We start from the raw sequence: 13,707 nt of genomic DNA, 5'->3' as shown, positions 1-13,707 counted from the left end.
TGACAGTCTCTATTCATTGAAAGAATGAAGCATGAAGAGCAACTCCGAGACACAAGTCTGACAACTATGCATCACAATGAAGAATTACAGAACACTATTCATGTGTAATCTAGTGCTATAGTTAAAGTGCTTCTCACAGAGATACGTACAAACACTCCAGCGAGTGAGTGCAATTACCAGCTGTTAATGAAATCGTTGTAGCAATTACAAAGGGCATAACTGTTTACATCTAAGATATTATGTGATAGTGAGTCTCCAACTTTTCCATAAAAATATCTTCAACAACAATGCAGAAATTTAAGTTTCCCCAAAGATTCAGTGGCCCATTTTAAAGCAATAGCATATAATTTGAAAAAAAAAACCCTTTGCTCTCTCATGGTATTTCATTATAACTAATGCAAAATTTTTATTGAACTCCACAACATGTTTGTTTTCATATGAAAAATAAATTACTTACCATATAAATTGGTTAACTGTACTTATCACCAATCCTTAACAAAACTCACACTCTTAGAGCATGTGCCATGCCAATCTGTGACTTGAGGGATTCCTGCCCAGTGCTCTCTGATTCTAAGTATATGCATATCTCAGTCCCAGGACAAAGTCACGGAGGAGTGCTGCTTCTTTGAAAATTACAGTGCTTAAATTTAAAGTATATATTGCCATAGAGTCTGTGAAAATCATTATTCATTATTCAAAATCATTATGGACACATTATGTGCCAAGTAAGTCAGTCAGTCTGACACAAGATAAGTCTCTAATGTGAGATCAAGGGTTGGTCTTTGTCCTGAGAAAACCTGCCTTGCAAGAATGCCTCAGTTTCAACTAGTAATTTGATTCTCTTACAATGAGATGTTATGAGGAAGAGAATTACTCTGAAAACTTACGGATGTGTTCTTGATATCTTAGCGGTACTTCAGGATGCTTCCTCCAGTTCTGCTGTATTGTAGTATTTATAGTGAATTACTTGGAAAGGAGTCAGATGGCTTGGAACTGTTATCCGTCAGTAAGCTCTCTGTTCCTGAACTGAGAATGCGTTCCTAAGACAGTCTGCTTGCTGTTGTGTGCCATTATTTCACACTTGGTCGCATTCTCCACTAATGACTCAGGTAGAATTCAAGCATCAATACATGTTCAGCTAAGCCACCATTTGCCTTATTGTCCTATGCCTATCAGATTACAATTTCATTATCATGCGGAACATTAACTAAGCTTAATAATTAAGTACATTTAAATGATTCTGGAATCGTCTCTCTGTTGCTCATGACTTCATAGAACTCACCAGGTGGGCTTTTCACTGAGTCCTCAGTGTTCAGCCTCCTCTGTTTTGTGTTGAGCCCTAACTCATGACTGCACCTGGAGTCACTTATCTGTAAAATACAAACACCCTAAAGTTTATATTTTTATAAGAAACAATGAATTTCATGAAGGATATTAAATGTACTACTTAGAAATCTTCATGTAATACTCTTCATGGTCCTTTTCTGGTAACATATTTTTGCAATTTTTACTTTCCTGTCTGATTTGAATATTTTGCTCTATTCTTAAGATAATGACACTTCTGATCATCTCAAAAATGAAGCCTTTTGATTTACTTTTCTACTGTTGTCTATTTTCTATATAACAAGTCAGTATCAGGTTTTAACCTAAATTTTTTCTACTTTTTTTTCTAATTTGGGAAGTTGATTTACTTGGTTACAAATGTATTTAATTAAGCATCTGTCTGAGCAATGCGTTAGTCATATCTGTAGAGTTCATAGATTCTGTTTTCACTGCTGATTTTCCAGAAACTATGTTTATGTATTTCCAATGTCTTTTTAAGGTTCCTGTTACAAGTTTTATATTTTACTTTGCTGTCTGGTGTTGTTACTAAAATCTGACCTAACAACAATATGACCAGAGAGCAGTGAAAATTGATTTTAGTCTGAATATTTTTTCAATCCCAATAATGTTTCATAAGCACCTGCAAAGGTATTTGTGGAGACTTTAATATGCCCCATGGGGTTACACTTCACTGTTCACTTCCTGTATTCTCTATTTCTTTACCTTTATATAAGCAATCCATTAGAAATTTCTTAATTTGTTAGTTAGATCCATTTCTGTTTTTACTGTGTCTCCTGCACTGTATAATTTCCCTCTATGTTCTTTCCAATATTATCTCAGTCTATAAGGTTTTATTTCTATGACTTTTGAGCTCCATAAACCCACAACTCAAATCTATTTTAACTTCTTGCCAGCTCTTCATTTTCCCCGACTTTTTGTGTTCCTGCTTCATCATCTGTCTTCACAGAGGTGATCTGGCTTGAGTTTTTCCTTTTTTTTTTTTTACAAGTGGTCAGAATGTCTAACTGTCTCATAGCAATATTTTTGTATTCATCATCCTTTTTGCTACATTGTGTGGTTGATATATTGTGCACCCCAATAAACTTATCTGGGGTCAGAGAACAGAACAGCCACTATATTAAACATAGAGGTTGGGCAGTGGTAGCACATGCCTTTAATCCTAGCATTCAGGAGACAGAGATCATCCGGATCTCTTTGAGTTCAAGGCCATACTGGAAACAGCTAGGCATGGTGACACATGCCTTTAATTCCAGGACTTGAGATCTCATGTCTTGCTTGGGAAAGACACATGCCTTTAATCCCAGGAAGTGATGGCAGGAAGCAGAAAGGTAAATAAGGCGTGAGGACCAGGAACTAGTGGCTTTTCAGGCTTCTAAGCTTTTAGGCTTTTAGCAGCAGTTCAGCTGAGATCCATTCATATGAGGACTCAGAAGCTTTCAATCTGAAGATTTGTGGAAACAGGATCCAATGAGGAGTTGGTGAGGTGAGGTTAGCTGTGGCTTGTTCTGCTTCTCTGATATTTCAAAATTCACCCCAATATTTGGCTCCTGGTTTGTTTATTATTAATAAGACCATTTAAGATTTGTGTTACACATTTGCTTGCATTTTTCTTTGGTATGTTTCTACTTACATTGCATCAAATCCTTTTACTTGCCTATTATTTCCCAGCCAAGCATATCCAGCACAGAGATGCTGTGAGAAGAGGACCACGCCTTCTAGCTCTCCAAACTCCCTCAGTGTGACCAGCATCTTCTTTCTAAAATTATCTCTCTTTGTTCCCCTGTCTGTGAACCATGCTAATCCAGGAGGACGTCACAGCCAGCTCTATCTATCTCATTCTCCTTGCTCTGGGCTCATTCCTACTTGTTCAGGCTTCAGAATGAATCCACAGCCTCGGGAAGCAGGGTTTTCCGTTTTCTGAGCTCTCCATCATGTCGCCAATTACAGAATCTGCGCTTCTGTCTTGTCCTTTCCCCCAGCAGCATCTGCCCTGCTTAGACCCCCAGTACTTCCTACATGCCAAGGTTAAATATTCAGTACTTCCTCTTGGAGGTTTTGTTTCTGCTCCTGCTTTCTTGGATGCTACTGCTGAGTTGTATTGTCTCTATGTGCCATCTCCGTTTTTCTTCATATTTTAGCCCTTGTAGATTTCATATTTCCCCCCTAAACTGACAAGTTCCTAATTTATTTGTTCTTTATGTCTAGCTTGTTTCTGCTGTATGGCAAGCACAAACAGAAGTGGGAAGATAATGTATTAAAGTTTCATTTTACTTAGTCTATGCCGAGAGCCTAGAGCAATGGTTCAGCAATAAAGAATACTTGTTACTCTTGTGGAGGACCCGGGTTTGGTTCCCAGCAACCACATCGTGGCTTCCAACCATCAATAACTCCAGTTTCATGGAGCTGATGCCCTCTTCTAATCTCAGCAGGTGTCTGGTACCTGGTGCAGAGACATACATGCAGGCAAAATGTTTATACATGTAAAATAAAATAAGTCTAAAAGAAAATTAAAGTCTCTGCTCACTTCACAAATGATGAAGCCAGGAATCAGGAACAATATAATGGAATCAAGGTCATACAACTAGTGAACAGTTGAACTGGAGGCATCAGTCTGACCTCAAGATCATCCCATGGCCTGATGGCTGCCATGTTCTTCATACATTACTTTTACAGACCTCACTAAGTAACTATGGCAGGGTTACTTTTCCCCACTGAAATTGCATGGTGAGGAATACTCTCTAGTTAAACTGGCATCCATTCCTTGTGAAGTTGTTTCCTCTGAAATGAAACATTCCCTTCTGGAGGGACAAAGGGAGCACTGAAGGCTCACAGGACTCACAAGACAGAGGAGGGGCCTTTCCACCCACAAATACTAAGAAGGAAGAGACTCTTCAGTGGGGGAGCTGTTTCAAAGCTACGGAAGGGGCTCTGGGGACACAGCTGTTCTGAGTCATCACCCATGCTGGGGTGGGCTTTTTGGTGATGCACTGCCTACATCCTCTACGCTCCTGTACGTTACCATGGTAACACCTTTGCTCATTAAGGTAGACTTGGGTAGGGTTGTTTGTTTGTCTGTTATCGTCCCTGAATATGAGGTGGATAGATATGAACTTCTCAGGCAGAGTCACACAGCCTCCTGGTTTTAATCTGTCACAGACTAAACACATTTTGGGGCAGAAGTTGACAGAAAACAGAACAGGGATCTCAAAGATAGAAGGCACGTATAAGAGAGATTGAGAAAAAAATAGTATTAAAGAGAAGAAGACAGGAAAGTAAAGAAGTATAGGAAGAGAGAGAGGGAGGGAGAGAGACAGATATATATATATATATATATATATATATATATATATATATATATATAGAGAGAGAGAGAGAGAGAGAGAGAGAGAGAGAGAGAGAGAGGAAGGGGGAGACAGAGAGAGACTTCCATCTAGAACCCAAGCTCTTTAATCTTTTTTTTATTTTAAAAAAAAGTCTTTCCTTTTACATACCAACCCCTGTTCCACCTCCCTCCCCTTCTCCTGCTCCCAGGGACACACATGGATTGCCCTAGGAAGGGGAAAGTGTTAAGATCTCCTGGGTAAACTGGAAGGAGTAGAGGGGAGATGGGAACATGATGGCGGAGTTGGGGGAGAGACAGGGAGGGAGAGCAATGAAAGTTCTTTAGTCCTTAAGCCTGGCTTAGACATCACTAAATTATAATTTGGAGTTAGATTTAGATATTTGGTACTAATATATATACAACAATAAGTAAGTTGTCTGTAATGAGTTAGTTTCATGAGTAGCCCTAACCACAAAATCAAATCAGATCATTAATTCATATCAGTGAAGAAATTAGTTACCATCTGAAAAACAATAGATTATCGACAAGGCACGAGAGTGGCCTTACTTCTTAAAGAACATGATGACATGTACTAAATTCTTCCTATGTACCTAGTACTTCTCTAAGAACATTTTCATAATTCTCATCATTGTCGCAATTCTCACAACCCTTTAAGCAGATCCTACTGTCACTCCTATCTTACACTTAGGAAAAGCTGGAGTTAAATTCTATTTCCAAGGCCACTCAATGCGGGAGTGCAGAGGCGTCCATTGGATACAATCTCCAAGAGTCGATCCCTTACCTCAGTGACTTTTAGTAACTTATCTCACTTTACCTAAAAACAGAATTGACTGTACCCCCTCCTCTATCTGCTTCTTAAATGTAGAATAAATGGTGCTGTCACCAAGACAACAGCTGTGCCCTCTTTTCTGTAAACAGCAGGCCCAATGGCGTCATTCAAACCATAGCTGCAGCGACCACATATTCTGACTCACAGACCTCGCTTCTGGCTTTGCATCTCCAACTCTGCTGAATTTATCTAGGAGAAATTACATGTCCCCAAAGCAGTTCTAACTCAACATATTTCCCCAAACTTCAGTTTTCATACTTTAGAGGCCCACAACCACATAGGCAGCCAACCTGATCTTTCTATAGCATACGTGAGATTATGACCCACCTCTGGTTCAAACCCTGCAATGGCTTTGTGTGATGCACGAGATCTGTGTCATGGGTTCCTGTCTTACCGCGCTTGCCTCACTTCCTGTTGTTTTGTCCCACCTTATTCTATTCCAGACAAACACATCTTCTCTTAGTCTTTAAGCTTACTGAGCTCAATTTGAACGCCCGGCGCTTGTGCTTAGTGGGCTTTCAGTTTCTAAACCCTTCATCCCTGGACTAAGTTTAATCAGCTGCTTTTGCAATGATAAAAATTCATGGTGAATTTAATAGATTTCTGTAAGTTTTGTGGCTTTTTCTAGGATTTTGAAGCTGCCTGTGGTCTTGGGGAATCTTTGAACTTGAACTCGGTGTCATAACTAAGGGAGGTCCTGGGAGCAATGCCCTCTCTCACATACTCACCTTTTGTCCACGGTACAGCTGCTTGTGCCACAGCATCCTCCACTCTGGGTATTTTACTCTTTCTAAACTTTCTCATCACCAAATCTTGTCAGTTTTGAAAATCCCATTCAAAGTCCCACTGAGAGTGTCTACCCACACTAGGGTTTACCCCCCAACAGGACTTAGCTCAAGTGTCACATTATTTTGTTTTGTTTGTTTTTTATTTTAAAGGCGGGATCTTATTATTCTTTCTAGCCTGGCCTCAAATCCCTGGCTTTGAGAGATTCTCCTGACCCAGGCACCCAAGCCTATGACAATCACTACATGCACCATGTGCCATTCTGTTGGACTATCCCTTCTTCCAAAGAGGAAAAAGAAAATGTGAGGGAAATGGAATACAGTCTAGGGATGGATGAAGGAGGGCACGGGGGTTGGGGGGAGTCCAGTCTCAGATGATAACACTATGACTTATACCCCAGTCTCTGTAAATACAGTAATTGTAATTGATGCATGGGGTGTACACTCCATGCCTTAAAAAACCAGATGTGGTAGCACACAAGAATCTACATTTGTTTTTCAGATGCAGACCTGTCAACATCCCATCCCAAGTTGGAGAAACAAGGGCCATATATCCCTGAAAGCTTAGAGATGTTTTATATTTCTTAGCAATTGTAATTTAAGTGATTTTTTAAAAAAAGTTATCAAGTTTTAGAGCCTAACAAGTAGTAGAGTTAACTCTTACTATTAAAATCTAAATGGATATATATTAATTTTAACAACTTCTCAATATTTTAACTTTTCATACATCTTGGCCAGCCACGTCTTACCACTCTATTCTTTCTGATGCTGCACTGATGCCAAATTTTTTAAAAAATGAAGTGATTTTCCCACATCCATTCCTACATTGTCAGCATTAATTGGACTCAGAGCAATTAATAATAATAAAATTTTACAAGAATACTTGAAGTTGGGAAGTATATGGGTTGATGGGTCATGGAAAGAGTTTGAAGAAGGTACTGGGTGGGTGGTTAAGATCAAAATATATGCATGCATATATGACATTTAAAATAAATAAATAAAAACAATCTTTAAAATGTTATCATTTAAAATGAAACCACCAGGTTTATAAGAAAGATTACATAATGCTCACCATACTTTTCTTTTCCTTGACAATTTGTATAAAATGACCAGATTAACTAGACAGTCTCCCTATATTCCTTTTGTAAGGTTTGTTTTAGTCACTTCCAAACAGTGCCAAAATCGTGACTCACATATAAGCTTCCTGGCTCCAGGTCACCGAGTTAAGGAACTAAAGGAAATGATTTATGATCAGTTGCTTTTACTTTTTCAAATCCCTGAGGATATGGGAAGAGAAGTGGGTCTAGACTGTGGTCTTCCGTTCTAGGAAAATGTATTGCACGGTCATCACCTAAACACCCTGCACGTGTTATCTCATTTCATTCGCTCTAAACCACGTGCATTGTGACTCTTATCTCCATTTTGATCTGCTAGAAATGAGGCTCACGGTATTTCAGGAATCCATCCAAGGTCACATAACTACTTAGCAGTATAATCTGACATAGACCTGGGCTATGGTTCCAGAACACCTGGGTCTTAAAACATCTTTGGCACAGTGGGTATGTTAAAAGCAACAATTGTTTCTTTAAAGTTTTCTTAATGTAAGTAACACATTCATTCTGCATAAACTGATCAATGCAAACTTGTTTATAAAGTGAGAAACGAAGCTTTAAGCTACATATCAAAATTGTTGATGAAGTGCCCGGTGTAAGGTGGTGGAGTTGCTGTAGCTAGAATGAACAGCCTCTGTGTGACACTGGATGAAGGTACACAGGAGACGCTCTTCTTCTGCCTAAGGGAGTGTCTACATGTGTTTTCACACTTGCAGTCCTGAACCAGAGATACGATGCCTTTGGAGAGTTAGTTACACAGTCAGTCCAGTGTGACCCACTGTGGAGTGGCACCACATCCCGTTGCCACATCTCACCGGCAGCCAGTGACAGAAGAAGAAAGGGGCACTGCAGCAGGCAGAGAGCCACCCATCCAAGCAGATCCCCAGAAAGCTTCATCTTCTGTAAGTCACCTTAGCTTGAAACAGACTCCCTTCTCCACTGACACCCAACAACGGACTAGAAGGCAACCAGAGAATTTCTATCCATTATGATGATAGTTAAGGTGACTTGTCTTAGCTGTGTTAAAATTTAAGAAATAACTGAAACTGTGGAAAGTCACAGATTTCTTTTTTCATTCAATCTTCAAGATCTTTCTGAGGAAAAAAAGAAAGTATGGTTCAAGTCTACAGAAGTGGGTAAGCAGAAGAGACAGCAGCAGGCAAATGACGTTAAGAGACTTTCTTTTTTCTTAATGCATGGAGGAGCTGAAAGAGTGAACTCCAAGGCTTGCAGAGGCAGACAACCACAGGCAACAGGTCAGCTCAGGGAAAAGTCCTGAAAGGCTCAGGAATGGGAGGGACTAGTTCACTGGATTCTTGGGATTTCAAATTGGGGTGTTGGGATAGTGGGAAGTAGCTAAGTATTTGTGTAAGAAACTCTGAGACCACAATAGTAGAGGTTGATGAAGTTGAAATCTGACCCCATCAAAGCAGAAGGTGTGGAAGCACCATATTCAGAATAAGGGAATCCCGAGAGATCTACATGACACATTAGAAAACAATCCCTTCATCCCATACTCTTTTTCACTGGACTTCATCAGTGGTAACCACCATGATTTTTATTACACATGTAAAATTGAGGGAGGGGGTCCTCTCTAAAGACATTTCATGGGTCCAGACAACTGGGTTGCAACCAGGCAGTCGGCCAGGCCTGTCCTTCAACATCCTCACGTGAAGCATCTCAGTTGTCAGGCCTACATGAAAATAATTCCCAAATGTGTTTTTACTGTCTTATTTTTAAATGATAACAGAGACAACTGCAGATTCTCAAAGAATATCTGCAATATAAAAATCAGATCAAAACAAAGAAAAATTGGGAAAAAAAAGCACAAGAAGAAAAGCTCAAAATGTTATTCTCGCCTTTAGCGAGGTTAGAGCAGGATGCGCACCCAGGAAACACGACAAAGATGCTGCTTCCTGTAAGGAAGGAGAAGAAAGGGGCAACATGCAGATAAATAGAAATAAAAATGTTCAGAAGAGTAACTCAGGAAAGGCTCTTACCCCACCCCAAACAAAGATGGAAAAGAGGATCTTAAAGTAAGAAAATAAATAATTCAATTGTGGAGATTCAAGTATGCACCAGAAACTGCAGAACAAAAGGAGTTCATTAGAAACACGGACATAATGAAGGGAAATTTCCAGAAAGTGAATGGTGCTTCCACATTGAAAAGGCCCACTGTGTACCCAACAGGGTGGAGAGACTCATATCATGACACATTATTATAAACTTAAAAACATCAAGAACAAGTGAATATAAAGACCCCTAGAAGACAAAGAACAGGTCCTAAGTGAACTACCAAGAATTACTCTACCAATTTTAACAACAGCTCCGCAAGTCAAGAGACAAAAACCACAAAAGCCTTTCAAATTCAGAGAAGAAAAAACTTACAGAAAAAGGTTATCTACTCACCCACACTGATTCCCCTTCCCTGTGAGGGTTAGACAGACAGCTTCTCAGCAATGCAATGCTTCCCAAGCTGCCCCAGCTTAGCGTGTATGCTGAGGATGCAGCTGCACCATGCACATCCCACACACAGGGAAATGGACCAAAAGAAGTGAGTTCCAAGAGAATGGATCTAACATGGATGAGAGACGCCCACAGCAGAGGCAGTGTAGAGAACTAAGCAGTCGACAGTTGAGCAAAACTATAGCTTCTGGAAAGTTTCCTCCAGGAAAATAAGGCAAAACCAAACTTTAAAAATGTTCAAGGACTATGATATGTTTGGGGAGAAAATTTTTTCAAAGATTAGAATTTCTTGTAACATCTGAATAAATAACTTAAAATGTCATAGAATGCACATAAAAGCGATGGGAATAAACAGTGAGTAATCTTGAGGCATTGTTAACAAAAAAAAGTACATGGACATAATAAGGTAAATTATGAGAGCCAAGAAGTTATGGATTTATATTGAGGTGATAGGAGGGGAAGAATTAGCATAATATAAAACATTAAATCTTCATTATCAATAATAGGAAGTCAATAAAATATTTAAGCATATCATTAAGAAAACAAAGATTAAATCAAAAAGGTGTCAGAGTCTCAGAGTAGATAAAAGCAAAAGATTTGATTTCTCAGTGCAACTTACCTTTAAGCCATATGTGGGAATTACTCTGATACTTGTTTTTAAGTTTTAAAATGTCTCACGAGTACAGACATACTTCTGAGATTCTCACTGAGTCTCCAGCTCAAATTGAGATTTGACCACATTAAGGTTGCAAGTCACGATTGTGCTCACTATAATAACGTGATTCTGGTTATTTTTCCCTTTTTGTAACATTTATTTGTCCCTGCGTGTGCATGCCACATGCACGTGGGTGGCCCTTGGAGGCCAGAAAAGGGTCAAGTCCTCTGGAACTAGAAGAGTTCCAGGCAGCTGTGAGCAGAAAGTGGGTGCTGGGAACAGAACTCGGGTCCCCTGTAAGTCCAGCAAGCACTCTTAACCACTGAGCCATGGCTGCAGCCCCTACTGACCACCACTGTGATCTGTTAGCCAGAAGAGCGTCCCTTCCTTTGCACATCTTCTTTTTGCAAACAAATACCTCATTTGTAATCTCTTTACTTTTCATTCTTTCATATTGTTATCTGGTGCATGGACTCGGGTCACCAGGGGCTCCCTGAGTTTATCTCTAAGTTGAAAAGCTGACTGTATCAGAGTCTGGACAGCTGAACGGAGCTATACAAATGGAGAGGAAAACAACCACACTGCTGAGGTCTTCTTAAATCCAGCACACTTCCTGGACTTTCTCTTTGAAAAATTCTTTGAACCTCTGACAAAGCCACTTTTATTTTCACTTGGAAGCTGGAGATATTTTTGTATTTATCCTTCAGTCATTGGATAGTAGGATATTTATTGGGAAACAGACACTTTAAAATGTTGTTTAATAAATGAATAAAGTAGGATATACAAAGTTTTCTGAGTGCAACAAGCTAGCAGACCAAACCAAAACACTGTTCTCTAGACCACCCCACAGGAATTAAGTAATGTTCAGGGCCCACTAATATGCAAATTTTGCTTCTGAATGATGCAAATCCAAACGGAACATTTATTACATGCGTGTGTTGTTTCAAGAAGGGCAAAGGTTATTCAGTTACAGTCTGCCACCCCCAGGAACTCCCACTTGAAATGAAGTCACAAGCAAAGCCTTTCCACTGTACAAAACTTCCCTTTTATAGAGACTTTGCTTAAAAATGCAAGCAATTTCACAGATGGAAGAGCTGAGTAATTTCTTAAAGGTCATATTTACCCCCCAAATTGATGTTTTTTGGTACCCTTGTGTCCTCCTGACCTGGCTATAATCTCCTGTTATGGTCTAATGTTGAATTTCAGGTTATGATGACTTAGCAGGAATGTGCCTTGGCTGCGGCAAGCAAGCAGAAATATTGTTTGATTGTTTTGAGACAGTCACATGTAGCCCAGGCTGGTTGCTGACTTGCTAGGTAGCCAAGGGTGACTGTCCCTGATGGCAAATCCTGACTGTCATCTAGATGGGATTTAGAATCTCCATGGAAATAAATTTCTGACTATATCTGTCAGCAAGTTTCTAAACTGAGTAAATGAGGTAGGAAAATCCACCCTAAATCCACCGCTCCATGAGCTGGGGTCCTGGACTGAACAAAAAGGAGAACACAAACTGAGCATGTGCACACAGATGTGATGGAGGCCGCCACCTCAAGCTCCTGCCTCTGTGCTTCCCTGGCGGCGATGGACAGCGTTTCACACCGTGAGACCAATAAACACGCCCTTCCTCAAGCAGCTTTGGACGTGAAATTTTTTTACAGTAATTAGAAAAGTAACTCCCATACTTATCTGCAATGCCATATCTTTCTGTCTCTTTTTCCCACGTGCCAAGACTGCAGGTTTATGTTACCAAACTCAGCTCATACATATTCTTAAAGAACAAGTAACAAAATAATCCTCCTTACCTTGTCCCTGCGCATGAACAGTAATCCACGCCACACATAGTACAATAAAACGAAGAAGCAGTTTCCTAAGTGGGGAAGAAACACCGGTAAGACATTGACAACGAGGAAGTCACACAGCTCCTAACTCAGGAGTCTGTAGTGCCGTCTGAGAACTGACATCTCTAAAGAGTTTCCTCATAAAGCTGATGCTGCCGAGTAGAAGACCATCCGAAGTTCTTTGCTTTAGAACAAGTGATGTTCAAGCGCTGGCTCACACCGTGTAGATGGCATTCGACTGCATGCTAGAATCATTTCAGAGTTTAATAGATTGCTAATACTTGGTCACTTCTCTCTCCTCTCACAAAGATTCTGGTTTTAGGATGTCCATGGTATATAAGTGTGTGTGTGTGTGTGTGTGTGTGTGTGTGTGTGTGCATGTGTGTGTGCATGCGTGAGTGCATGCGTTCATGTGTGTGTGTGTATGTGTGTATTAGAAGCCAGAGGTGGACACCCAGTGTTTTAGTCTTAGTCAGTTATTCTCCACCTTACTTTTGAGACAGGGTCTCTCATTGCCTTTGAGTTCACCACTTTGGCTAAACTGACAGGCCAGTATGCCCCGGATCCTTCTGTCTCTGCCTCCCCAGCACTAAGATGACTGCCGTACACTACTGCACTTAGCTCTTCCTTAAGTTGATGCTAGGGTAGACATACTCCACAGACCAAGTTACCTCCCTAGCCCTGTATTTTCAAGTATTTACCAAGTGGGCCTAATGTGAAAAACAGGGTTGAGGACTATTGTGTAAGATTAATTTCTGCACATGACAGAAGTCAGCATTCTCAGACATTTAATAAAACTGAGCAAGTCTAAAAGAACTCAAAATTGTAGTCACTAAAATTTAATAAAGATTTAAAAATGACAACCTGCAGTATCTGAGGACGTCTAATAAAGCATGAAAGGGTCTGGGTTCAGCCTGCTAGCTTCACCTTTAGTTATTCAGTTTGGCATCAGCCACATTCAAACCATAATCAACCAGACTAGCCAGGTGAAGGCCTAAATTTAGTTGGAAAATTGACATCCAAAGATCATCATTAGAACATCTGAGGAACCAATTCTTTTCCCAAGTCTTCCCTAGATTCAGCTTAAGGAGCTATTCGACATCCTCTTTGTTATGAAAGTCCAGGTTCCTTTGGGAGAACTCCAGCAATCTCTTCAGGGTACTCATGAGATCCTGAGGATTTATGATACGTGTCTTCGGGTGGGCTACCATCATCCCTTCCTACATTGATGACATTTATGATAGCAGGAAAGACTTGTGAACTTCCGTGGATAGCAGACTTTTTGATGAGTTGGTGGCCTCTTAAGCAGCAGAGGGGTGTGAAGTAATGTGAGAA

The 13,707-nt window shown here is 40.1% G+C and overlaps 1 protein-coding gene across 1 annotated transcript in view; it reads right to left on the bottom strand.

Annotated features, from left to right (window-relative positions):
* Col24a1 (collagen type XXIV alpha 1 chain) overlaps positions 1–13,707 on the bottom strand; it is a 271,849-nt gene that overhangs the window by 252,742 nt on the left and 5,400 nt on the right. The window contains 1 exon segment of the mRNA XM_052731052.1: positions 12,337–12,401. Coding sequence (XP_052587012.1) covers positions 12,337–12,401 — 65 coding nt within the window.

The sequence above is a fragment of the Peromyscus californicus genome, unplaced genomic scaffold (genome assembly GCF_007827085.1).
Source record: "Peromyscus californicus insignis strain IS unplaced genomic scaffold, ASM782708v3 Scaffold_9__1_contigs__length_137607984, whole genome shotgun sequence".
Lineage (NCBI taxonomy): Eukaryota > Metazoa > Chordata > Mammalia > Rodentia > Cricetidae > Peromyscus > Peromyscus californicus.
This window is presented reverse-complemented; position numbering and strand designations above follow the sequence as displayed.